This window comes from Anomaloglossus baeobatrachus, chromosome 4 (assembly GCF_048569485.1).
Source record: "Anomaloglossus baeobatrachus isolate aAnoBae1 chromosome 4, aAnoBae1.hap1, whole genome shotgun sequence".
Lineage (NCBI taxonomy): Eukaryota > Metazoa > Chordata > Amphibia > Anura > Aromobatidae > Anomaloglossus > Anomaloglossus baeobatrachus.
The window spans coordinates 635,876,609-635,904,559 of record NC_134356.1 but is presented as its reverse complement, the minus strand read 5'-3'; the positions used below and the strand labels follow the sequence as shown (position 1 = coordinate 635,904,559).

Below are 27,951 nucleotides of genomic sequence, written 5' to 3'. Positions count from 1 at the left end.
ATACACCCCCAGTGGGATCACTGGCTCACCAGTTTTGTGCTTTGTGCGAAGGAGGCAACACATCCACGCATAGCTCCACTTTTTAGTCAGCAGCAGCTGCTGACTATGTCGGATGGAAGAAAAGAGGACACATATAGTGTCCCCAGCATGCTCCCTTCTCACCCCACTGTATGTCGGAGGTGTTTGTAAGGTTGAGGTACCCATTGCGGGTACGGCGGCAGGAGCCCACATGCTGATTCCTTCCCCATCCCTTTTTACAGGGCTCTGGGTGAAGTGGGATTTACCGGTCTCCAGGCACTGAGACCGTGCTCCATCTACAGCCCCTGGAGAAGATGCTGGATGGAGCGGAGTACATCAGGGACATGGCCCTGCTTCCTCAAGGTACTCTGTGTCCCCGTGCATTTGGCGCTCACACCGCAGCATGCTGGGTGTTGTAGTGCGCCGGGGGACATCAGCGCTGCGGCGCCTGTGCCATGGCCTCATTCAGCTTTGCTGAAGCAGGCTCACTTATGGGAATTGGTCGCGCCGGCCGCTGGGACTGCGGCGCGGCTGGCACTTGTAGTGCGCCGGGGACTTCAGCGCGGCCTGCGCTTTTACGGCGGCCGCGCTGATAACTAGAGTCCCCGGCTTTTGCGGCCTGCTTCCGTTCGTTCCCGCCCCCAGACCTGCCAGTCAGGAGAGGGGCGGGACGCTGGCCACTTCCAGGAATCGGTCGCGCCGGCCGCTGGCAGCGGCGCGGCTGGCACTTGTGGTGCGCCGGGGACTTCAGCGCGGCCCGCGCTTTTACGGCGGCCGCGCTGATAACTAGAGTCCCCGGCTTTTGCGGCCTGCTTCCGTTCGTTCCCGCCCCCAGACCTGCCAGTCAGGAGAGGGGCGGGACGCTGGCCACTTCTATGAATCGGTCGCGCCGGCCGCTGGAACTGCGGCGCGGCTGGCACTTGTGGTGCGCCGGGGACTTCAGCGCGGCCCGCGCTTTTACGGCGGCCGCGCTGTTAACTCGAGTCCCCGGCTTCTGGGCCTAGTCTCCCTTCGTTACCGCCCACAGCCCTGACAGTCAGGGTAGGGGCGTGACGCTGCATAGAGCAGAGCTGAGAGCTGGAGTATGTTTTGCATACTCCACCCCTCTCACTGTGTGCACTGTGAATCCGGATTCCCGCACTTTCTCAGGCACGCCCACGGCTTCCTTCTCTACAAGGACACCGGCAGCCATTAGTGTCAGTTTCTGTACGATACAGAGACAAGTGTGGAAGACCCTGGCATTCTGATAGTCACACAATCGCTGTAACAGGCGTTAAGCAGCACCTGTGGTGCTAACCCCACTAGTGCAGAAGTGCACTTATAGATATGCTTGTACTATATACATTGCACTGTTTGGTCGCACGTTGTATATACCCTCCTGGATTATGCGGAGGAGTTATCAGCATATTCTCTGTGTAAAACAAAGGTGCAGAACCACATGTTTTTCTATACAGCTGGTACAGCATGTACGGCTATACGGCCGGCAGGTACATGGACTCCCATTGTATGCACTAATGGCCAGGGGATGAGGACGGTGTCTGCAGTATTTACTGACAGTTTTTCTGAGACTATGGCTATGATACTAGAAGCCTAGCAGTCCGGACATGTCTCTCACAATATGGGCACTGTTGAATCATTGATCCATGGCCCCCCTCAGTGTGAATAACTAACAGCTCCGGGAATGTCACACGCATCCCAGAGTCACGGCTCTGCACGGACGTCAGTCCCAGACAGCCTAAGTGGGCTCGCTATGAGCGGCCTCGGTTTCATCAGGGTCCTAACAGAAGGACTCGCTGTGTAATGAGGCGGAAGTAGCGGCTCAGGATTCTGATCCTGAAACCGCTCTCAATCTGGATACACCTGATTGTGACGCCATAGTAAATAATCTTATAGCGTCCATCTATAGAATGTGGGTTATTTCTCACAGCTCCTCCAGTGGAGGAGTCAGCTTCACGTATTTTTCTGGACCACTCTGCCTTCAGAGAGGCAGTCCAGGAACACCACGCTTATCCAGATATGCGCTTCTCCAAACGGCTTAGGATACACGTTATCCCTGTCCCCTGACTTGGTCAAGGACTGGACCCAATGTCCCGAGCGGCATCCTCCAATCTCCAGGCTTGTAGCTAGATCCATAGTTGCAGTGGGAGATGGAACTGCAAACTCAAAGATGCCACTGACAGACAGATGGATCTCTGGTCGAAAGCCATCTATGAGGCTGTCGGCGCACCGTTGGCTCCGGCATTCTCTCCCTTGGGGCACTCCAAGCTATTTCAGCTTGTCTTACACAGATTGACACGGTTACACGTACATCTGTGCCGCAGGTGGCATCCTTAACCTCTCAAATGTCTGCATTTGTTTTCTTACGCGATTCAGGTTGTCCTGGACTCTGCGAACCGTGCGGCGGTAGCCTCCGCTACTCCGTGTTTTTAAGCAGAGCCTGGTCTGCTCGTTAAGTGAATGGAAGGCAGATTCTGCTTCCAAAAAAGGTTGCCTAACCAGTTGCCTTTTTCTGCTGACCGACTGTTTGGTGAGCGTTGGATGTAACCATCAAACAGTCCAGGGGTAAGGATTCATCCTTTCCTCAGCCCGGACACAACAAACCCCAACAGAGCAAGAGGCAGTCGGGGTTTTCGGCCTTTTCGAGGCTCGGGCAGGTCCCATTTTTCCTCGTCCAATGTGGACTCAAAAGGATCAGAGGAGCTAAGATTCTTAGCGGGCTCAGTCTCGCCCAAAAAAGCGACAGTCTGAAAACCCGCTTCCAAGGCGGCTTCCTCATGACTTGCGGCCTCGGTCGGTAGCAGGCTCTCCCGCCTTGGCGATATTTAGCTGCCATAGGTCAATGACCATTGAGTGTGAGACATTCTGTCTCACGGGTACAAGATAGAGCTCACTTCTCGTCCTCCAACTCGATTCTTCAGAATTTCTCCACCTCCCGGCCGGGCCGCTGCTCTTCTGCAAACAGGGTGCACTCTATAGGCAGAAAGAGTGATGACCCCCGTTCCTCTTCAGGAACAAGGTCACGGTTTTTACCCCAAATTCTTTGCGGTACCTATAACAACGGGCCGTTCCGTCCCGTTCTGGATCTAAAAATGCTCAGCAAGCTCGTGGACACCAGGCGGTTCCGGATGGAATCCCTCCGCCATGTCATCGCCTCAAGGTCCCAAGGATATTTCCTAGCATCATTAGGCATCAAGGATGCTTATCCACACGTGCCGATTGATCCAGAGCACTAGCGTTTCTACGCTTCGTTATAGGAGACGAACACCCTCTGTTCGTAGCGCTACCTTCCGGCTAGCGACAGTCCAACTGGTCTTCGCCAAGGTCAGGGCAGCAGTAGTCACAGTCCTGCACTCTCAGGGTCACTCTGTGGTCCCGTATTTAGACGATCTACTTGTCAAGGCACTCTCTTAGGAAACATGCCAACACTGCCCGAACGTTGCGCTGGAGACTCTCTAGAGTTTTGGGTGGATCATCAACTTTTTAAAGTCAGATCCGACCCCGACCCTATCGATAACATATCTAGGCATAGAGTTTCTTACTCTCTCAGCGATAGTGAAGCTGCCGCTAGACAAACAGCATTCACTACGGGCTGCAAGCTCTTCTTTAAGAACCAGTCGCACACATTGAGACGCCTCATGCACTTCCTACGTAAGATGGTAGCAATGGAGGCAGTTCCTTTCGCGCAGTTTTACTGCGTCCACTACAATGGGACATTCTCCGCCAATGGGACGAGGAGTCGACGTCCCTCAACAGAGTCGTCGTTCTTTCTCAGGCGGCCAAGGAATCTCTACGGTGGTGGCTTCTTCTCACCTCTTGGTCAAAAAGAAGGTCCTTCCTATCCCCGTCCTGGGCGATAGTTACGACAGACGCGAGTCTATCAGGGTGGGGAGCAGTTTTTCTCCACTACAGCGCTCAGGGTACGTGGACTCAGCAAGAGTCCACTCTTCAGATCAATGTTCTTGAACACAGAGCAGTGTATCTTGCCCTACAATCCTTCCAACAGCGGCTGGAAAGCAAGCATATCCGACTTCAGTCGGACAGCTCCACAGCGGTGGCATACATCAACCACCAAGGAAGAACGCGCAACCGGCAAGCCTTCCAGGAAGTCCGGCAGGTTCTGATGTGGGTGGAAGACACGGCATCCACCATATCCACAATTCACATCCCAAGTGTGGAAACTAGGAAGCTGACTTCCTAAGTCGCTGAGGTGTGGCCGAAAGAGTATGGTCTCCTCACCCGGACGGGTTTCAGGAGATCTGGCGCCGCTGACAGAGGCCGGACGTCGATCTAATGGCGTCACGGCACAACAACAATGTGCCAGCTTCATGGCACGGTTTCACAATCATCGAGCTCTGGCGGCAAACGCCTTAGTTCAGCATTGGTCGCAGTTCCAGCTACCTTAGGTGCCACCTCTGGCATTGTTGCCCAGAGTACTGCGCTAGATCAAGACCGACTGCGGCCGCGCCATCCTCGTCGCTACAAATTGGCCGAGGATGTTGTGGTACTCGGTTCTGTGGTGCCTCACGGTAGGCTAACCGGGGGCACTACCAGACCAATCAGACTGGCTGTCTCAAGGGCCATTCTTCCATTTGAATTCTACGGCCCTCAACCGGATGGTGTGGCATTGAGTCCTGGAACCTAGTGTCGTCAGGATTACCTCAGGACGTGGTTGCCACCATGAGACAGGCTAGCATACCAACGTCCGCCAAGATTGACCACAGGACGTGGAAGATGTTCTTATCTCGGTGCTCGGCGCAGGGTGTTTCTCCCTGGCCGGTTGCATCGTCTATGTTTCCTTCCTTCCTGCAATCTAGGTAGGAAAATGGGTTGTCGCTCAGTTCCCTTTAGGGACAAGTCTCAGCGCTATCTGTATTTTTTCAGAAACGACGACTTCCTCACACGGGAAGTGGCCTTCTAGTAACGGTCTCGTCTCTTAGGAGAGTTTCCGAGCTAGCAACGCTCTCATACAAACTCCCTTCCTGGTCCTTCACCAGGACAGGGTAGTTCTGCGTCCGGTTCCGGAATTTCTCCCTAAGGTGGTATCCCATTTTCATATCAGTCAGGATATCACCTCACCTTCTTTGTGTCCTCGTCCAGTCCATCAATTTCAGAAAGATTTGCATCTGTTGGTTCTGGTGAGAGCACTCAGGTTCTACTTCCCGCATGGCGCTCCTGCGCCACCCGGATGCACTCTTTGTCCTTGTCGCTGGTCGGCGTAAACAGTCGCAAGCTTCCAGATCCACCCTTGCTCGGGGGCTCGAGGAACCAATTCTTGAAACCTACAGTTCTACTGGGCTTCTGGTTCTCTCAAGGCCGAAGGCCCATTCTACCAGAGCCGTGGGTGCATCCTGGGCATTACGGCACCAGGCTACGGCTCAGCAGGTGTGTCAGGCACCCACCTGGTCGAGTCTACTTACTTTTACCAAGCATTATCAGATGCATACCTACGCTTCGGCAGACGCCAGCCTAGGTAGATAAGTCATTCAGGCGGCGGTTGGCCACCTGTAGGAGAGGGCCGTTTGACGGCCCTATCATGAGGTATTCTTTTACCCACCCAGGGATTGCTTTTGGACATCCCAATTGTCTGGGTCTCCCAATGGAGCGACAAAGAAGAAGGGAATTTTGTTTACTTACCGTAAATTCCTTTTCTTCTAGCTCCAATTGGGAGACCCAGCACCCGCCCTGTTTTCTCGGGGTTTTTCTGTTTTTTCGGGTACACATGTTGTTCATGTGGTATGGTTCAGTTCTCCGATGTTTTCCTCGGATTGAATTGGTCTTTAAACCAGTTATTGGCTTTCCTCCTTCTTGCTTTGGCACTAAAACTGGTGAGCCAGTGATCCCACTGGGGGTGTATAGCCAGAAGGGGAGGGGCCTTACACTTTTAAGTGTAATACTTTGTGTGGCCTCCAGAGGCAATAGCTATACACCCAATTGTCTGGGTCTCCCAATTGGAGCTAGAAGAAAAGGAATTTACGGTAAGTAAACAAAATTCCCTTCTTCTTCTAGCTCCAATTGGGAGACCCAGACAATTGGGTGTATAGCTTCTGCCTCCGGAGGCCACACAAAGTATTACACTTAAAAGTGTAAAGCCCCTCCCCTTCTGCCTATACACCCCCCGTGCATCACGGGCTCCTCAGTTTTGGTGCAAAAGCAAGAAGGAGGAAAAGTTATAAATTGGTTTAAAGTAAATTCAATCCGAAGGAATTTTCGGAGAACTGAAACCATTCAACATGAACAACATGTGTACACAAAGAACAACAGCCCGAAGGGAACAGGGGCGGGTGCTGGGTCTCCCAATTGGAGCTAGAAGAAAAGGAATTTACGGTAAGTAAACAAAATTCCCTTCTTCTTTGTCGCTCCATTCGGAGACCCAGACAATTGGGACGTCCAAAAGCAGTCCCTGGGTGGGTAAAATAATACCTCGTAACAGAGCCGTAAAACGGCCCGTTCCTACAGGTGGGCAACCGCCGCCTGAAGGACTTGCCTACCTAGGCTGGCATCCGCCGAAGCATAGGTATGCACCTGATAGTGTTTCGTGAAAGTGTGCAGGCTCGACCAGGTAGCCGCCTGACACACCTGCTGAGCCGTAGCCTGGTGCCGCAAAGCCCAGGACGCACCCACGGCTCTGGTAGAATGGGCTTTCAGCCCTGAGGGAACCGGAAGCCCAGAAGATCGGTAAGCTTCAAGAATAGGTTCCTTGATCCACCGAGCCAGGGTTGATTTGGAAGCCTGTGACCCTTTACGCTGGCCAGCGACAAGGACAAAGAGTGCATCCGAGCGGCGCAGGGGCGCCGTACGAGAAATGTAGAGTCTGAGTGCTCTCACCAGATCTAACGAGTGCAAATCCTTTTCACACTGATGAACTGGATGAGGACAAAAAGAGGGTAAGGAGATATCCTGATTGAGATGAAAGGGGGATACCACCTTAGGGAGAAATTCCGGCACCGGACGCAGAACCACCTTGTCCTGGTGAAACACCAGGAAAGGGGCTTTGCATGACAGCGCTGCTAGCTCAGACACTCTCCGAAGTGAAGTGACTGCCACTAGGAAGGCCACTTTCTGCGAAAGGCGTGAGAGAGAAATATCCCTCATTGGCTCGAAAGGTGGCTTCTGAAGAGCCATCAGCACCCTGTTCAGATCCCAGGGTTCTAACGGCCGCTTGTAAGGTGGGACTATGTGACAAACCCCCTGCAGGAACGTGCGTACCTGTGGAAGTCTGGCTAGGCGCTTCTGAAAAAACACAGAGAGCGCTGAGACTTGTCCCTTAAGAGAGCCGAGCGACAACCCTTTTTCCAATCCGGATTGAAGGAAGGAAAGAAAAGTGGGCAAGGCAAATGGCCAGGGAGAAACACCCTGATCAGAGCACCAAGATAGGAATATCCTCCACGTCCTGTGGTAGATCTTGGCGGACGTTGGTTTCCTAGCCTGTCTCATAGTGGCAATGACCTCTTGAGATAACCCTGAAGACGCTAGGATCCAGGACTCAATGGCCACACAGTCAGGTTGAGGGCCGCAGAATTCAGATGGAAAAACGGCCCTTGAGACAGCAAGTCTGGTCGGTCTGGTAGTGCCCACGGTTGGCCCACCGTGAGATGCCACAGATCCGGGTACCACGACCTCCTCGGCCAGTCTGGCGCGACGAGGATGGCGCGGCGGCAGTCGGACCTGATCTTGCGTAACACTCTGGGCAACAGTGCCAGAGGAGGAAACAAATAAGGAAGTTGAAACTGCGACCAATCCTGAACTAAGGCGTCTGCCGCCAGAGCTCTGTGATCTTGAGACCGTGCCATGAATGTTGGGACCTTGTTGTTGTGCCGGGACGCCATTAGGTCGACGTCCGGCATCCCCCAGCGGCAACAGATCTCCTGAAACACGTCCGGGTGAAGGGACCATTCCCCTGCGTCCATGCCCTGGCGACTGAGAAAGTCTGCTTCCCAGTTTTCTACGCCCGGGATGTGAACTGCGGATATGGTGGAGGCCGTGGCTTCCACCCACATCAGAATCCGCCGGACTTCCTGGAAGGCTTGCCGACTGCGTGTTCCCCCCTTGGTGGTTGATGTATGCCACCGCTGTGGAGTTGTCCGACTGAATTCGGATCTGCTTGTCTTCCAGCCACGGCTGGAACGCCTTTAGGGCCAGATACACTGCCCTTATCTCCAGAACATTGATCTGAAGAGAGGACTCTGTCGGAGTCCAGGTTCCCTGAGCCCTGTGGTGGAGAAAGACCGCTCCCCACCCTGACAGGCTCGCGTCCGTCGTGACCACAGCCCATGATGGGGGAAGGAAGGATTTCCCCTTCGACAGAGAAGTGGGGAGAAGCCACCACTGAAGGGAAGCCTTGGCTGCCCGTGAAAGGGAGACGTTCCTGTCGAGGGACGTCGACTTCCTGTCCCATTTGCGGAGAATGTCCCATTGAAGTGGACGCAGATGAAACTGCGCAAAAGGAACTGCCTCCATTGCTGCTACCATCTTCCCTAGGAAGTGCATGAGGCGCCGCAAGGGGTGTGACTGGCCTTGAAGGAGAGATTGCACCCCTGTTTGTAGTGAACGCTGCTTGTCCAGCGGAAGCTTCACTATCGCTGAGAGAGTATGAAACTCCATGCCAAGATATGTCAGTGATTGGGCCGGTGTCAGATTTGACTTTGAAAAATTGATGATCCACCCGAAACTCTGGAGAGTCTCCAGAGCGATGTCCAGGCTGCGTTGGCATGCCACTTGAGAGGGTGCCTTGACCAGCAGATCGTCTAAGTAAGGGATCACCGAGTGTCCCTGAGAGTGAAGGACTGCTACTAGTGATGAGCGAGTATGCTTGTTACTACTCGGTACTCGCACGAGTATCACTGTACTCGGGCTACTCGGCGGGGACCGAGTAATCTCGCAATACTCGTGCTGTACTCGTGGTCTTCATGTTGGCGCTCTTTTTAGAGCCAGCCCTTATGCAGGGATTGGCTGGCAGACCACTGCAATGCCACAGCCCTTTTGTGGAATTGCAGTGATTGGCCGGCCCTCACAGCATGACCGTGCCTTTAGCCCGACACTTCCCCGCTCGGCTACGGCCCCTCCCGCACTCCACTCCGCGTGTATATATATATGCACGCTTACACACACACGCACGTTTTTTTTTTTAATTTACAGTTTTATGGTTTCTACATGCTGCCGGTGGTCATTTCAGAATAATACTCGGGTCCCCCATAGGATAACATTGGGCTCGGTGCTCGGGCCGAGTACACGAGAATCTTGGGATGCTCGGCCCGAGCCTTGAGCACCCGAGCTTTTTAGTACTCGCTCATCACTAACTGCTACCACTGCTGCCATGACCTTGGTGAAGACCCGTGGTGCTGTCGCCAGGCCGAAAGGCAGTGCCACGAACTGAAGGTGTTCGTCCCCTAAGGCGAAACGCAGGAAGCGCTGATGCTCTGGTGCAATCGGTACGTGGAGATACGCATCTTTGATGTCGATTGATGCCAGAAAGTCTCCTTGGGACATTGAGGCGATGACGGAGCGGAGCGATTCCATCCGGAACCGCCTGGTTTTTACGTGTTTGTTGAGCAGTTTTAGGTCCAGAACAGGCCGGAAGGATCCGTCCTTTTTCGGTACCACAAACAGGTTGGAGTAAAAACCGTGACCCTGTTGCTGAAGAGGAACAGGGATCACCACTCCTTCCGCCTTCAGAGTGCACACCGCCTGAAGAAGAGCATCGGCTCTCTCGGGGGGCGGAGATGTTCTGAAAAATCGAGTCGGAGGACGAGAGCTGAACTCTATCCTGTAACCGTGGGATAGAATGTCTCTCACCCATCGGTCTTTGACCTGTGGCAGCCAGGTGTCGCAAAAGCGGGAAAGCCTGCCACCGACCGAGGATGCGGTGTGAGGAGGCCGAAAGTCATGAGGAGGCCGCCTTGGGAGCGGTTCCTCCGGCGGTCTTTTTAGGACGTGACTTAGACCGCCATGAATCGGAGTTCCTCTGATCCTTTTGAGGCCTTTTGGACGAGGAGAACTGAGACCTTCCCGCGGGCCGAAAGGACCGAAACCTCGATTGTGCCTTCCGTGGTTGAGGTCTGTTTGGTTTGAACTGGGGTAAGGATGAGTCCTTTCCCTTGGATTGTTTAATGATTTCGTCCAATCGTTCACCAAACAGGCGGTCGCCAGAAAATGGCAAACCGGTTAAGAACTTTTTGGAAGCGGATTCTGCCTTCCATTCACGTAACCACATGGCCCTGCGGACTGCCACCGAATTGGCGGATGCTACCGCCGTACGGCTCGTAGAGTCCAGGACAGCATTAATGGCGTAGGACGCAAACGCCGACGCCTGAGAGGTTAAGGACACCACTTGCGGAGCAGATGTACGTGTGACTGCATTAATCTGCGCATGACAAGCTGAGATAGCTTGGAGTGCCCATACGGCTGCGAATGCTGGAGCAAAGAACGCGCCGATAGCTTCATAGATGGATTTCAACCAGAGCTCCATCTGTCTGTCAGTGGCATCTTTGAGTGAAGCCCCATCTTCCACTGCAACTATGGATCTAGCCGCCAGTCTGGAGACAGGAGGATCCACCTTAGGACACTGAGCCCAACCCTTGACAACGTCAGGGGGGAAGGGATAACGTGTATCCTTAAGGCGCTTGGAAAAACGCTTATCTGGACAAGCTCGGTGTTTCTGGACTGCCTCTCTGAAGTCGGAGTGATCCAGAAACATACTCAATGGACGCTTGGGAGATATGAAACGGAATTTCTCCTGCTGAGAAGCTGACTCCTCAATTGGAGGAGCTGGTGGAGAAATATCCAACACCTGATTGATGGTTGCTATAAGGTCATTCACTACGGCGTCACCATCAGGTGTATCCAGGTTGAGCGCGGTGTCAGGGTCAGAATCCTGATCTGCTACCTCCGCATCATCATCCAGAGAGTCCTCCTGCTGAGACCCTGAACAATGTGAAGAAGTCGAGGGAATGTCCCAGCGCCCCCGCTTAGGTGGCCTGGGACTGCGGTCCACGTCAGAGACCTCACCCTGGGACCCATGGTTCACCCCAGGAGCACTTTGCAGGTCCAAATGAGGGGGGCCTGGGGTCAATGATTGAACAGTGCCCTGGGCCTGAGTTACCGGTCTGGACTGTAAGGCTTCTAGTATCCTAGCAGACCATTTATCCATAGTCTCAGACAGTTTGTCAGCAAATACTGCAAACTCCGTCCCTGTCACCTGGACAGTGGTAGCAGGTGGTTCCACCTGGGCCACCAGTAGCAGAGGCTCCGGCTGAGCAAGTGCCACAGGGGCCGAGCATTGCACACAATGAGGGTCAGTGGAACCTGCCGGTAGTATAGCCGCACATGAGGTACAGGTTGCAAAGTAAGCCTGTGCTTTGGCACCCTTGCTATTTGCGAACGACATGCTGTTGTCTCCTCTGAGTACAATCCAGGAGGGTATATAGCCAAAAATCAACATTGCGACCGTACAGTGTAGATGTATAGCATATAAGCATATATATATATATATATATATGTACACTCCGGCACTCAGTGGGGCCAGCACCTCAGGTGCTGCTTACCGACCGCTCAAAGCGGTTGTGTGATCACCAGCTTCCCTGCCTGGGCCTCCCAGAGCTTTCTCTCCTCTCCAGCGTCAGAAGAGCTGACAGGAATGGCTGCCGGCGTTCTGTGGGGAGGAGGGGGCCGTGGGCGTGCCCTAGAAAGTGCGGGAAGCTGGAGCCCCACTGAGCTGAATGAGGGGGGAGGAGGATACAGAGTATGCTCCAGCCCTCAGTGCTGACGTTCTGTGGAGCGTCCCGCCCTTCCCCTGACTGACAGGCCTGGGGGCGGGAATCTGCGCTACTAGGCCGCAAAAGCCGGGGACTAAAGTTATAAGCGCGGCCGGCATATAAGCGCGGCCGGCGCGGTAGTCCCCGGCGCACTAACACACCCAGCCGTGCTGAAGTGTATATGGTACCAGCGCTCCATGCGCGGTCCCCACGGGGACCCAGAGTACCTCACAGCGCGGCCTTGCGCGGTCGTCCCCGTCGCACTAACACACCCAGCAGTGCTGCAGTGTATATGGCACAAGCGCTCCATGCGCGGTCCCCCAGGGGGACACAGAGTACCTTACAGTAGCAGGGCCTTGTCCCTGACGATACTCGGCTCCTGTCCAGCAGATTCCCCAGGGGCTGCGGAGGGAGCACGGCCTCAGTGCCTGGAGACCGAATAGGATCCCACTTCACCCAGAGCCCATTAAGGGATGGGGAAGGAAAACAGCATGTGGCTCCTGCCTATGTACCCGCAATGGGTACCTCAACCTTAACAGCACCGCCGACCAGAGTGGGGTGAGAAGGGAGCATGCTGGGGGCCCTATATGGGCCCTCTTTTCTTCCATCCGACATAGTCAGCAGCTGCTGCTGACTAAGATGTGGAGCTATGCGTGGATGTCAGCCTCCTTCGCACAAAGCATAAAAACTGAGGAGCCCGTGATGCACGGGGGGTGTATAGGCAGAAGGGGAGGGGCTTTACACTTTTAAGTGTAATACTTTGTGTGGCCTCCGGAGGCAGAAGCTATACACCCAATTGTCTGGGTCTCCCAATGGAGCGACAAAGAAAATAAACGTTCATACTCACGTCACCTTACCTCACTCCCTGCAGCATCGCTCATCCTCCCGTCTGTGTCAGCGGCAGCACCGCTGAGTGGAGCCGTCCCCGTTACCCTGCTGCATCGTGATCATCTCCTGTGTCTGTGCCGGCGGCTGCGTGTGGGCACGTGCGCACAGCGATGACGTCATCGCTGTGCGCGCCGCTAGTCTCCACCCAGCCGCCGGCACAGACACAGGAGATGATCGCGATGCAGCAGGGTAACGGGGACGGCTCCACTCAGCGGTGCTGCCGCTGACACAGACGGGGGGACGAGCGATGCTGCAGGGGAACGGTGAGTACTGTACACTGATTCACTGCTCCCCGCGCTGATGATGATGCGCGGGGAGCAGTGAATACAGCCGCACATGATCACTCCAGGCCGTAGTTGCCAGGGGTGATCATGCGGGCCGGCTGTTTATCCCCCGCCCATCATCCCGCCCACCTGTCAGTGCCTGCTTCAGCGCTGAGGGATGATGGGCGGGAGGATGGGCGTGCATATTAAATGAGCGGGTCCACGTGGTCACGGCAGGCTGCTACAGCCTGCTCGTGCCCCCGATGACCCGCTCCACCGCAGCACCCACATTCCCCGCAGCCACATTCAGACCATAAGACGCACCCCCCACTTTCCCCCAACATTTGGGGGGAAAAAAGTGCGTCTTATGGTCCGAAAAATATGGTAGGCTGTCAGCACAACACTGACCGCCCAGCATGCCCTATTCTATAGGATGGCTGAGCTGTCACTCACAGCGCCCATAGGACACTACGAGTGGTGGAATCATGACCTGCACATGTCCACGTAACATAATCGGTGTAGCTCACCGCCCGATGCAGAAGTCAGCAGCACCAGAGAAACCCTTAGGACTGTATGAAAAATTAATATATACAATGAGGCTCATCTGTAGAGGAGAGTGCATCTATGAGCTGAAAATCTATCACAGAACCGTAAGAAAAATCTGCAAAAAAAACCCCCTCACATTACCAAGAGATAGTGTCAGGAGACGCCCGCACTCACCAAAACCCCCCTCACATTACCAAGAGATAGTGTCAGGAGACGCCCGCACTCACCCACATCACCGGGGCCGGCTCCTGCCAGGGTCTGGCTGATGTCGTCCTGGAGGTCACAGAACTACAAGACAATGAATGACAGCGTGTAACCAGGAAGGACTCACACGTGGCTTTATAAGTCAAAAAAAAAAAAAAGGATCCTCAAAACCTCAGATATTGGGGAATTATTTTACTTTCTTATAACAATTAATTCCACATTGTTTACAGATCACTGTCTCCACAGTCTAAATTCCTGATCAGTATTGGTTTTGGCGTGTAGGAGGAAACCTTGGTGGGATTTGAACCTGGGAACCCAGCACTGCAAACCAACAATGCTAACCACTGAGCCCCCATGCTGTCCACTGTACAGTGCTAACCACTGAGTCACCGTGCTGCCTACTGTACAGTGCTAACCACAGTCACCGTGCTGCCCACTGTACAGTACTAACCACCGAGTCACCATGCTGCCCACAGTACAGTGCTAACTACTGAATCACCATGCAGCCCACTGTACAGTGCTAACCACTGCCAACCACCGAGTCACCTTGCTGCCCACTGTACAGTGCTAACCACTGAGTCACCATGCTGCCCACAGTAGAGTGATAACCAATGAGCCACTGTGCTGCCCATTGTACAGTGCTATTCACTGAGTCACCGTGCAGAACACAGAACAGTGCTAACCACCGAGTCACCTTGCTGCCCACTGTACAGGGCTAACCACCGAGTCACAGTGCTGCCCACTGTACAATGCTAACCAATGAGTCACCATGCTGAACACAGAACAGTGCTAACCACTGCCAACCGCTGACCCAGTGTGCTGCCTATGGGATCTCAAGGAGCATAATATATATATATATATATATATTATATATATATATATATATATATATATATATATATCCCATTACCAGAACCTACTATAGGATACAATAGGCCAATGTTTCTCAATATTTCTAAGCTAAGTCAAGTCCCCTATACTGAAATAATTGATGTCGCAGTACCCCAACACTGTGACCCTACACAGAACTACACATGTATGACGTAAGCAAAGAGGAAGGACCACCTGAGAAATGGCAGGTCCCTCTACAATACATATAACACAGGCTTAGAAAACAAATTCTACACCACTGCGATGGCAGATATTGGTTAGTGTGATGGGCACTAGATTTAGTGACTACAGCCAATATGGAGCAGCGTAGACTTGGGGACTACATGAGACACTGCCACTAATGCTACATTTGGATACCAGGACCACACGTAAAGGCAGGGTGGCTGACATTTCTGAGGCTGTGGATACTTCTATACAGTAATATTTGACTATATTATATATACATACATACATATACACACACAGGTCATATATGAACATTTTTACTACCTCTTGTATCTGTTCTACTAGACTTTCCGTCTTCTCCAGATTGACATCCTTCAGTGCTGATCGCAGCGCGGAGACCCCCATCTGGTACGCAGACACCACCTGAAAGGAAGAAATAATGTCATTAAGTGCTAAAGATATTATGGACTTTATATGACTCTTCATTGTTATATTTAAATATTACTATCTTTATATGGCAAATGTCAGTTGTACCATGTTTGAAATTGTTAATAAAACAAAGGTAAAAAAAAAAAAAAAAAAAGAGAATTTTGTTTACTTACCGTAAATTCTTTTTCTTATAGTTCCGACATGGGAGACCCAGACCATGGGTGTATAGCTTCTGCCTCCGGAGGACACACAAAGTACTACACTAAAAAGTGTAGCTCCTCCCTCCGAGCATATACACCCCCTGGATGACAAATCTAACCAGTTTAGTGCAAAAGCTGAAGGAGGACATCCACCCATAAGTAGAGATAGAGTAAAACCCGGAATAACCGGAACCTCTGTCTACAACAACAGCCGGTGAAAACACACGGAACAAGAACTGCCAACAGGCAACAGGGAGGGAGCTGGGTCTCCCATGTCGGAACTATAAGAAAAAGAATTTACGGTAACTAAACAAAATTCTCTTTTTCTTCATCGTTCCTTATGGGAGACCCAGACCATGGGACGTCTCAAAGCAGTCCATGGGTGGGAAATAAACAGAACTGAGAAGTAGGTAAAAACCTAACTTCACAAATGGGCGACAGCCGCCTGAAGGATGCGTCTGCCCAAGCTCGCATCTGCCGAAGCATGAGCATGCACTTGGTAGTGCTTCGAAAAGGTGTGCAGACTAGACCAAGTGGCAGCCTGACAAACCTGCTGAGCCGTAGCCTGGTGCCTGAAAGCCCAGGAGGCACCGACAGCTCTGGTCGAGTGCGCCTTAATCCCTGGCGGTGGGGGCACCTGAGAACACTGGTAGGCATCGGAGATGGCCGACCTAATCCAACGAGCTAGGGTCGGTTTAGAAGCCGAGAGACCCTTGCGCTGACCCGTGGTTAGTACAAAAAGAGAGGTGCACCGCCTAAGAGCGGCGGTGCGTGACACATAGATCCGGAGCGCCCGCACCAAATCCAAAGTATGCAACGCTTTCTCAAAGCGATGCACAGGGGCCGGACAAAGGGAAGGCAATGTAATGTCCTGGTTAAGGTGGAAAGGAGACACCACCTTAGGGAGAAAGTCCGGAGTCGGACGGAGAACCACCTTGTCTTGGTGAAAAACCAAAAAGGGTGACTCCGAAGAGAGCGCAGCCAAATCAGAGACTCTCCTGAGAGAAGTTATGGCCACCAGAAAGACCACTTTCTGTGAAAGTCGGAACAAAGGAACCTCCCTAAGAGGCTCAAAGGGGGGTTTCTGTAAGGCCGTGAGGACCAGATTAAGTAAGGAGGAATGATGTGAGATGCGCCCTGCATGAAGGTGCGCACCTGGGCCAGTCGGGCGATACGCCGCTGGAACAACACTGACAGAGCCGAGACCTGTCCCTTGAGGGAATTGAGGGATAGTCCTAGCTGCAGGCCGGACTGTAGAAAGGACAGGATGGTCGGCAAAGAAAACGGCCAAGGAGCATGGCCGGAAGAGCGACACCAGGACAGGAAAATCCTCCAAGTCCTGTGGTAAATCCTGGCCGAGGAAGACTTCCGAGCCCGAGTCATAGTGGAGATGACCTCGGAAGGAATGCCTGAAGCCGTCAGGATCCAGGACTCAAGAGACGCGCCGTCAATCTGAGAGCCGCAGAATTCTGGCGGAAAAACGGACCTTGAGAGAGAAGGTCTGGGCGGTCCGGGAGATGCCACGGCATTTCTACGGACAGACGGAGCAGGTCTGGGTACCAAGCTCGCCTGGGCCAGTCTGGAGCAATGATTATAACCCGACGTCCCTCCATTCTGATCTTGCGCAGGACTCTGGGCAATAGAGCTAGAGGGGGAAACACGTAGGCCAGACGGAACTGGGACCAATCTTGAACCAGCGCGTCCGCTGCCAAGGCCTGAGGATCGTGGGAGCGAGCCACGTAAACCGGGACCTTGTTGTTGTGCCGGGATGCCATTAGATCCACTTCCGGAGTGCCCCACTTGCGGCAGATTGACCGGAACACTGCCGGATGCAGGGCCCACTCGCCGCTGTCCACGGTTTGACGGCTGAGATAATCTACCTCCCAGTTTTCTACGCCTGGGATGTGGACTGCGGATATGGTGGACTTGGAGTCCTCCGTCCACTGAAGGATGCGTTGAACTTCCAACATCGCCAGGCGGCTGCGAGTCCCGCCCTGGTGATTGATGTAGGCAACTGCTGTCGCGTTGTCCGACTGGACTCGAATGTGCTTGCCCGCCAACAGATGGTGAAAGGCTACGAGAGCTAGAAGTACAGCCCTGATTTCCAGCACATTGATCGAGAGGGCTGATTCGGACGGAGTCCAAGTGCCCTGTGCTCGGTGGTGGAGAAATACTGCTCCCCAGCCGGAGAGACTGGCGTCCGTGGTGAGGATCACCCAGGACGGAGTCAGGAAGGAGCGTCCCTGAGACAGAGAGAGGGGCCGAAGCCACCACTGGAGAGAGCTCCTGGCTTGTGGCGACAGAGCCACTAGCCTGTGCAAGGAAGAGGTCCGCTTGTCCCAAAAGCGGAGAATGTCCAGCTGCAGAGGACGCAGATGGAACTGGGCAAAGGGAACCGCTTCCATTGACGCCACCATCTGACCCAGCACCTGCATGAGGTGCCTGATGGAATGACGGCGGGGCTTCAACAGAGAACGCACCGCCAGATGAAGGGACTGCTGTTTGACTAAGGGCAGCTTCACAAGTGCCGGCAGAGTCTCGAATTGCATCCCTAGGTACGTAAGTTTCTGGGTCGGGGTCAGAGTGGACTTGGGCAGATTGACAAGCCACCTGAAACGAACAAGCGTGGCGAGAGTGAGCGAGACACTCCGCTGACAGTCTGCACTGGATGAGGCCTTGACTAGAAGGTCGTCCAGGTAAGGGATTACTGCCAACCCCTGGAGATGCAGAACCGCAACCACTGCTGCCATGACCTTGGTGAAAACACGAGGGGCCGTGGCTAACCCGAAGGGGAGAGCCACGAATTGGAAATGTTCCTCTCCGATTGCAAAACGTAGCCAACGCTGGTGTGAAACTGCAATTGGCACATGCAGATAGGCATCTCTGATGTCGATGGATGCTAGAAAATCTCCTTGGGTCATTGAGGCAATGACCGATCGCAGAGATTCCATGCGGAAGTGCCGCACCTGAACATGCTTGTTGAGAAGCTTGAGATCCAGGATGGGCCGGAAGGAACCGTCCTTCTTGGGGACCAGGAAGAGGTTTGAGTAGAAACCTCTGAACCGTTCCCGGGCGGGAACCGGAACAATTACTCCGTTGGCCTGCAAGGATGCCACGGCCTGTGAGAAGGCGGCGGCTTTGGAGCAGGGGGAAGTGGACATAAAAAATCTGTTTGGCGGGCTGGAAGAAAATTCTATCCTGTAGCCGTGGGAGATGATATCCCGCACCCACTGATCGGAGACGTGTTGAAACCACACGTCGCCAAAGTGGGAGAGCCTGCCACCGACCAAGGACGTTGCTGGCGCAGCCAGATAGTCAAGAGGAGGCTGCCTTAGTGGCAGCGGCTCCTCCGTTCTTCTGAGGACGCGGCTTCGCGTGCCAGCTGGGTTTTCGATCCTTGGCTGAGTTGGTGGACGAAGCTGAGGGCTTAGAGGATGACCAGTTAGAGGAACGAAAGGAACGAAACCTCGACTGGTTCCTGCCCTGGACAGGTTTCCTGGTTTTAGTTTGTGGCAAGGAAGTACTCTTCCCGCCAGTAGCTTCCTTAATAATTTCATCCAGTTGTTCACCGAACAGCCGGGACCCAGCAAAGGGGAGCCCAGCAAGATACTTCTTGGAAGAAGCGTCTGCTTTCCACTCTCGCAGCCACAGGATCCTGCGGATCGCGAGGGAATTAGCGGAAGCCACCGCCGTGCAGTGAGAAGCCTCCAGAATGGCAGACATGGCATAGGATGAAAAAGCCGAAGCCTGGGAAGTTAAGGCAACCATTTCGGGCACACTGCTGCAAAGGACGGGGAGAACGAGGCTCCTGCCGCCTCATATACAGATTTGGCCAGAAGGTCAACCTGGCGGTCAGTGGGATCCTTAAGTGAGGTGCCATCGGCCACAGATACGACTGTCCGGGCTGAGATTCTAGACACCGGAGGATCTACCTTTGGTGACTGAGCCCACTCCTTGACCACCTCTGGTGGAAAAGGAAAACGGTCATCAGAACTACGCTTTGGAAAGCATTTGTCAGGACAGGCCCTGGGCTTGGTCACAGTGGTCTGAAAACTGGAGTGGTTAAAAAACAAACATACTCCTTGCTCTCTTAGGTGAGGTAAACTGATGTTTTTCTACCAGAGAGGCTTGTTCCTCAGACACTGGTGGATTGAGGTTCAGTACGGAGTTAATGGATGCAATCAAGTCACTAACATCCGCATCACCCTCGGATAGATCAATGGGGTACATAGAGGTAGCGTCTGAGCCCACAGTAAAAGTATCCTCCTCGCCCTGCAATTCAGCTTGTGAATCAGAGCCGTGGGACGAGGAAGGAGAAGAATCCCTGCGTCTCCGTTTAGGAGGACGGGGTCCTAAAACATGCTCTGTTAGCTCTGCAGAACGAGACGGAGCAGCAGAGACACCCTGAGAAGGGGGCTGATGCATGGTCAGCAGAGTCCGGGACAGCTGTCCCATGGAGTCGGCAAAGGACTGGGAGATAGCTTTAGAAAACGATGCTACCCAAGCCGGGGGTTCAGCCACCGGGGCCGGAGCAGCCGGAGGGACCCCTGAGGAGGCTTCAGGCTGAGGCACCACCATGTTAGAGCAGACATCACAATGTGGATATGTGCTCGGTTCAGGCAGAATGAGCTGACATGCAGTGCATATAGAGTACAGCTTTGCAGCCTTGCTCCTAGTGACAGACATGCTGCTGAGGTGGAGGCTCTGCAGCAAAGAACACACTCCTTTAGAATGACTCCCTGAGAGTGTATAATAAAGCCCACAACCAGAGGTTGTGGCTTACCAGACCGGTTTTTGTGTGCCCTCCGGATTCCCAGCTCGGACCCCCAGTGGATGCAGAAGTTGCAGCAGCCAGCGCCGATCAGTGAGTGAACGCTGATAAAATGGCGCTGGAGTGAGGAGGGGGGGCGGGGTTTAGCCCAAGAGCGGGAACCGGAGGGCCAAGGAGAGATACAGGGGAGGGAACCATCTCCTCAGAGAGGAGTGTCCTCCCCTCTGCTGAACGGCCGGTGGGCGGCGCCGCACTGTTCCCCTGCATGACTGACATGCAGGGGAACTGAAAACGAAACTAGGCCGCATCTGAAGCCGGGGCCTAGATTTTTACATGCGGCCGACGAGCAGGCTCCGTCGGCGCGGTTCTCAGGAAAAAACCAGAGAACCGGCCGGAAATTACAGCAAAGTGGCAAAACACACTCTCCCCACAATAAATGTACCCGGGACCCCTGAATAACGTCTCAATACTTAGCTTTTGAGACGCAGGGCCAGGTCCCTGGGTGGGGGGGTAAACGCTCCGTCCGGCAGGATCCTGACAGGGCTGCGGATGGAGGCCGGTCTCCTGCAAAGCAGTGAGGACCGTGATGGCTCCCACTTCAAGCCAGAGCCTCAGGGGATGGTGAAGGAGCGCGGCATGTGAAGGCTCCAGCCTTGTAAAGTCAACCTTAACAGCACCGCCGACACAGTGGGGTGAGAAGGGACATGCCGGGAGTCCAGATTGGACCCGCTTTTCTTCCAAATCTTTGAAATCAAAATCTTAAAAATCAAAAATCAGAGAATGCATGTGTGTGTGTGACCTCCTGAACACAAAGCATTGAACTGGTTAGATTTGTCATCCAGGGGGTGTATATGGTCGGAGGGAGGAGCTACACTTTTAGTGTAGTACTTTGTGTGTCCTCCGGAGGCAGAAGCTATACACCCATGGTCTGGGTCTCCCATAAGGAACGATGAAGAAATAATGTCATTAATACACAAATATAGTAGAACATTTTCATAATTCTTATAGCGAAAAAAAAAGCACATCTTCCTTCTCCTGGCCGCCCAGACCGGACCGTCCTATGATAGCAGGAGTAAAGCGCTCGGGGCAGAGGAGCACTAGGATGTATATACCGGTGACTATATAACCATTGCTGCACCCACAGGACCTTTCTCCATTATATACCGATGCTCGTCCACCTGTGAGCCGTGCTGTTCCTCTGTTACTACTCCTGGAATTGTATGCATAACTTGAGAACTAGGCGCTACCGTTCCTCTATATGATGTAACACATTCCTCCACAGTCTCCATTTAATCTAGACAGTATCACACTAGGTCAGTAGGCAGCTTATTCCCCTCAAAAATTGGTATCACGCAGTTAATAATCATCTCGGAGGACCAACAGAAGGGAAGAAAAAAAACGGATTTTTGTGTACTCACCGTAAAATCGTTTTCTCTTAGCCATCATTGGGGGACACAGGACCATGGGTGTTATGCTGCCTATCCATAGGAGGACACTAAGTAGATGCAAAAGCATAGCTCCTCCTCTGCAGTATACACTCCCTGGCCAGGCCAGGCAGTCTCAGTTTTAGTACACAAGCAGTAGGAGGAAAAAAAAAGAAAAAAAAAAAAAAAATCAGTAAAAAAACTTCTCAACAGAGGAACATGAGAAAAGAAGAGTCAAAACCAAATAAGGTACTGAGAGAACCAAGGTCCCGCAGGGCAACAGGGTGGGTGCTGTGTCCCCAAATGATGGCTAAGAGAAAACGATTTTACGGTGAGTACACAAAAATCCGTTTTTCTCTGACGCCTCATTGGGGGACACAGGACCATGGGACGTCCTAAAGCAGTCCATGGGTGGGAAACATAAAAGAAGACAACACAACCCAAGGACTAGGAACCAGTCCCAGACAGCCTGGAGCGCCTACTGAGAGAGGTGCTCTACTGCCGTTTGCAGAATTTTCCTACCCAGATTTGCCTCAGTTGAAGCCTGGGTATGGACTCTGTAATGCTTTGAAAAAAGAGAATTTTGTTTACTTACCGTAAATTCTTTTTCTTATAGTTCCGACATGGGAGACCCAAACCATGGGTGTCTAGCTTCTGCCTCCGGAGGACACACAAAGTACTACACTAAAAGTGTAGCTCCTCCCTCCGAGCATATACACTCCCCGGATGACAAATCCAACCAGTTTAGTGCCAAAGCTGAAGGAGGACATCCACCCATAAGTAGAGAGAGTAAAACCCGGAATAACCGAAACTTCTGTCTACAACAACAGCCGGTGAAAACACACGGAACAAGAAAGCTGCCAACAGGCAACAGGGAGGGTGCTGGGTCTCCCATGTCGGAACTATAAGAAAAAGAATTTACGGTAAGTAAACAAAATTCTCTTTTTCTTTATCGTTCCTTATGGGAGACCCAAACCATGGGACGTCTCAAAGCAGTCCATGGGTGGGAAATAAACAGAAACTGAGAAGTAGGCGAAACCTAACTTCACAAATGGGCGACAGCCGTCCGAAGGATGCGTCTGCCCAAGCTCGCATCTGCCGAAGCATGAGCATGCACTTGGTAGTGCTTCGAAAGGGTGTGCAGACTAGACCAAGTGGCAGCCTGAGACCTGCTGAGCCGTAGCCCAAGAGGCACCGACGGCTCTGGTCGAGTGCGCCTTAATCCCTGGCAGGGGAGGCATCTGAGAACATAGGTAGGCATCGGATATGGCCGACCTAATCCAATGAGCTAGGGTCGGTTTAGAAGCCGAGAGACCCTTGCGCTGACCTGTGGTCAGCACAAAAAGAGAGGTGCACCGCCTAAAAAAACAGCGGTGCGTGACACATAGATCCGGAGCGTCCGCACCAAATCTAAAGCATGCAACACTTTCTCAAAGCGATGCACAGGGGCCGAACAAAGGGAAGACAATGAAATGTCCTGGTTAAGGTGGAACGGAGACACTACCTTAGGGAGAAGGCCCGGAGTTGGATGGAGAACCACCTTGTCTTGGTGAAAAAAAACAAAAAGGGTGACTCCGAAGAGAGCACAGTCAAATAAGAAACTCTCCTGAGAGAAATTATGGCCACCAGAAAAACCACTTTCTGTGAAAGACTAAACAACGAAACCTCCCTAAGAGGCTCAAAGGGGGGTTTCTGTAAGGCCATGAGGACCAAAGAAAGGTCTCAGGGATCCAGAGACCGCCGGTAAGGCGGAATGATGTGAGATGCGCCCTGCATGAAGGTGCGCACCTGGGCCAGTCGGGCGATACGCCGCTGACAGAGCCGAGACCTGTCCCTTGAGGGAATGAGGGACAGACCTAGCTGCAGGCCGGACTGTAGAAAGGACAGGATGGTCGGCAAGGAAAAAACGGCCAAGGAGCATGGCCGGAAGAACGACACCAGGACAGGAAAATTCTCCAAGTCCTGAGGTAAAACCTGGCCGAGGAAGACTTCCGAGCCTGAGTCATAGTGAAGATTACCTCGGAAGGAATGCCGGAAGCCGTAAGGATTCAGGGCTCAAGAGCCACGCCGTCAATCTGAGAGCCGCAGAATTGTTGTGGAAAACGGACCCTCTGAGAGAACGTCTGGCCGGTCCGGGAGATGCCACAGCACCTCTGCGAACGGACGGAGCAGGTCTGGGAACCAAGCTCGCCTGGGCCTGGGGCGATGAGTACGACCCGACGGCCCTCCATTTTGATCTTGCGCAGGACTCTGGGCAAGAGAGCTAGAGGGGGAAACACGTAGGCCAGACGGAACTGGGACCAATCTGGAACCAGCGCGTCCGCTGCCAAGGCCTGAGGATCGTGGGAGCGAGCCACGTAAACCGGGACCTTGTTGTTGTGCCGGGATGCCATTAGATCCACTCCCGGAGTGCCCTGCCTGCTAAATTGACCGGAACACTGCCGGATGCAGGGCTCACTCGCCGCTGTCCACGGTTTGACGGCTGAGATAATCTGCCTCCCAGTTCTCTGCGCCTGGGATGTGGACTGCGGATATGGTGGACTTGGAGTCCTCCGTCCACTGAAGGATATGTTAAACTTCCAACATTGGTAGGCGGCTGCGAGTCCTAGGACTACAGCCCTGATTTCCAGCACATTGATCGAGAGGGCTGATTCGGACGGAGTCCAAGTGCCCTGTGCTCGGTGGTGGAGAAACACTGCTCCCCAGCCGGATAGACTGGCATCCGTGGTGAGAATCACCCATGACGGGGCCAGAAAGGAGCGTCCCTGGTACAGAGAGAGGGGCCGAAGCCACCACTTAAGAGAGCTCCTGGTCTGTGGCGACAGAGCCACCAGCCTGTGCAAGGAAGAAGTCCCTTATCCCAACAGCGGAAAATGTCCAGCTGCAGGGGACGCAGATGGAACTGGCAAGGGGAACCGCTTCTATTGACGCCACCATCTGACCCAGCACCTGCATGAGGTGCCTGATGGAATGACGGCGGAGCCTCAGCAGAGAGCGAACCGCCAGATGAAGAGACTGCTGTTTGACTAAGGGCAGCTTCACAAGTGCCAGCAGAGTCTCGCATTGCATTCCTAGGTACGTAAGTTCCTGGGTCGGGGTCAGAGTGGACTTGCAAGCGTGGCGAGAGTGAGCGAGACACTCCGCTGACAGTCTGCACTGGATGAAGCCCTGACTAGAAGGGCGTCCAGGTAAGGAATCACTACCAACCCCTGGAGGAGCAGAACCGCAACTGGTGAATACACGAGGGGCCGTGGCTAACCCAAAGGGGAGAGCCACGAATTGGAAACGTTCCTCTACGATTACAAAACGTAGCCAACGCTGGTGTGAAACTGCGAATGGCACATGCAGAGAGACATCTCTGATGTCGATGGATGCTAAGAAATCTCCTTGGGTCATTGACTGATCGCAGAGATTCCATGCAAAATTGCCGCACCTGAACATGCTTGTTGAGAAGCTTGAGATCCAGGTCGGAAAGCACCGTCCTTTTAGGGGACTAGGAAGAGATTTGAGTAGAAATCTCAGAACCGTTCCCAGTCGGGAACTGGTACAATTACTCCATTGGCCTGCAAGAATGCCACGGCCTGTGAGAAGGCGGCGGCCTTGGAGCAGGGGGGAGTTGTCAGAAAAAATCTGTTTGGCGGCTGAATAGAATTCTATTCTGTAGCCGTGAGAGATGGTAACCCACACCCACTGATCGAAGACGTGTTGAAACCACACGTCGCCCAAGAGGGAGAGCCTGCCACCGACCAAGGACGTTACTGGCGCGGCCAGATAATCAAGAGGAGGCTGCCTTGGTGGCAGCAGCTCCTGCCGACTTAGGACGCGGCTTCATGCGCCAGTTGGTTTACGGACCTTGGCTGAGTTAGTGGACGAGGCCGAGGGCTTAGAGGACGACCAGTTAGAGAAAACGAAAGGAACGAAACCTCGTCTGGTTCCTGCCCTGGAAGGTTTCCTGGGTTGTGGCATGGAAGTACTCTTCCTGCCAAAAGCTTCCTTAATAATTTCATCCAGTTGTTCACCGAATAGACTGGTCCCAGCAAAAGGGAGTCCAGCAAGGAACTTCTTAAGAAGCATCTGCCTTCCACTCTCGAAGCCACAGGAACCTGCGGATAGCGAGGGAAGTAGCCGAGGCCACCGCAGTGCGGTGACAGTCTCCAGCTATAGGATGAAAAGACTGAAGCCTGGAAGTTAAGGCAACCAATTCGGGCATAAAGGCCCTGGTGAGGGAATGCATCTCCTCCCGAGAAGCAGAGATGGCTTTGAGAGCCCGCACTGCTGCAAAAGATGGGGAGAACGAGGCCCCTGCCGCCTCATATATAGATTTGGCCAGAAGGACAACCTGGCGGACAGTGGGATCCTCAGAGAGGTGCCGTCAGCCACTGATACAACTGTCCGGGCTGAAAGTCTAGACATCGGAGGGTCCACCCTTGGTGAATGAGCCCACTCCTTGACCACCACTGGTGGAAGGGGGAAACAGTCATCAGAACCACGCTCTGGGAAGCGTCTGTTAGGACAGGCTCTGGGCTTGGTCACAGTGACCTGAAGCTGGAGTGGATAAGGAACACACTCCTTGTTCTCTTAGGCAAGGTATACTGATGCTTTTCTGCCAAAGAGGGGTGCTCCCCTGATACAGGCGGATTGAGGTCCAGTACAAATATAATGGACGCAATCAAATCACTAGCATCTGCGTCACTTTCGGACAGATCAATGGGGTATATGGAGAGCGTCCGAGCCCCCAGTAAGGCATCCTCCTTGTCCTGCGAGTCAGCTCGTGAACCAGAGCCGCGGGGCGAGGAGGGAAAGGGGACCCTGCGTCTCCATTATAGGAGGACGGGCTCCCAGATGAAGAATCCTCTGTGAGCTTTGCTGAGCGAGCCGTAGCAGCAGAAGCGCCCTGAGAAGGGGGCTGATGCATGCTCAGCAGTGTCCGGGACAGCTGTCCCCTGGAGAGAGGGATTCTACCCCGGAGCCGGAGCAGCCGGAGGGACCACTGGGGATAAGCCTCCAGGCTGAGGCACCACTATGTCAGAGCAGGCATCACAATGTGGTTATGTGCTCGGTACAGACAATACGAGTCAACATGCGGTGCATAATAAAAAACAGCCTTGCAGCCCTGCACTGATATGAGACATGCTGCAGAAGTGGGGGCTCTGTCCAGAAAGACCCCCAGCAGAGTATATAAACAGAGTATATAAGCAGCAGCACAACCAGAGGTTGTGGCTTGCCAGACCGTTTAACATAACATCTCTGCTCCAGATTCCCCAGAAGTGGGGGCTTTTCGGAAAAAAAACCCCAGCAGAGTATATAAACAGAGTGTATAAGCAGCTGCACAACCGGAGGTTGTGGCTTGCCAGACTGTTTAACATAGGGGCATCTCTGTGCCCTCCAGATCCCCCAGAACTGGGGGCTCTGTCCCAGGCCCGAATTTGTCACAATGTGTTTGCAGACATTGATCTCTGTGCCCTAGAACGCTGAGAAAATGGCGTCCACAGCGAGGAGAGGGGGCGGGGCCTACTCTGAGAGCAGGACGGAGGGCAAATGAGGCATACAGGGGAGGGAAGCTTTCCTCAGTGAGGAGTGTCCCTTCCCTGTGCTGAGCAGCCGGTGGGCGGAGCCATCCTGTCTCACTGCACTGACTGACAGAATCGAAACTAGGCCTCAGGCGAAGCCGGGGCCTAGATTTAAACATGCGGCCAGCGTGCAGGCACCATCGGCGCGGTTCTCCAGTGAAAACTGGAGAACCGGCCGGAAATGTTAAAACATACATATAACACATTCTCCCCCACAAATAAAGTACAAGGGACCCCTAGAAAGACCACTTTCTGTGGTAATAACGTCTCAGTACTTAGCTTGAGACGCAGGTGCCAGGTCCCTGGGGGGGGTCATCGCTCCGTCCGGCAGGATCCTGAACAGGGCTGCGGATGGAGACCGGTCTCCTGCAAAGCAGTGAGAACCGTGATGGCTCCCACTTCAAACCAGAGCCCCAAGGGATGGCGAAGGAGCGCGGCATGTGAAGGCTCCAGCCCTGAAATCAACCTTAACAGCACCGCCGACACAGTGGGGTGAGAAGGGACATGCCGGGAGTCCAGATTGGACCCGCTTTTCTTCCAAATCTTTGAAATCAAAAATCAGAGGATGCATGTGTGTGTGTGACCTCCTGAACACAAAGCATTGAACTGGTTGGATTTGTCATCCGGGGAGTGTATATGCTCGGAGGGAGGAGCTACACTTTTAGTGTAGTACTTTGTGTGTCCTCCGGAGGCAGAAGCTATACACCCATGGTTTGGGTCTCCCATAAGGAACGATAAAGAAACGTATGTAGGCTAGACCAGGTCGCAGCCTTACACACCTGTTCCACTGAAGCCTGATGCCGAATGGCCCACGAAGCGCCAACTGCTCGCG

At 53.4% G+C, this 27,951-nt stretch overlaps 1 protein-coding gene across 3 annotated transcripts in view; it reads right to left on the bottom strand.

Moving 5' to 3' along the window:
• The window catches only part of CHMP7 (charged multivesicular body protein 7), a 139,214-nt gene that overhangs the window by 23,046 nt on the left and 88,217 nt on the right, over positions 1 to 27,951 (bottom strand). For all 3 annotated transcript variants that reach the window (XM_075346418.1, XM_075346417.1, XM_075346419.1), the window contains exons 8-9: positions 15,050 to 15,148; positions 13,693 to 13,753 (exon numbers count right to left, since the gene is read on the bottom strand). In XM_075346418.1, coding sequence (XP_075202533.1) covers positions 13,693 to 13,753; positions 15,050 to 15,148 — 160 coding nt within the window. The remainder of the gene's footprint in view (positions 1 to 13,692; positions 13,754 to 15,049; positions 15,149 to 27,951) is intronic.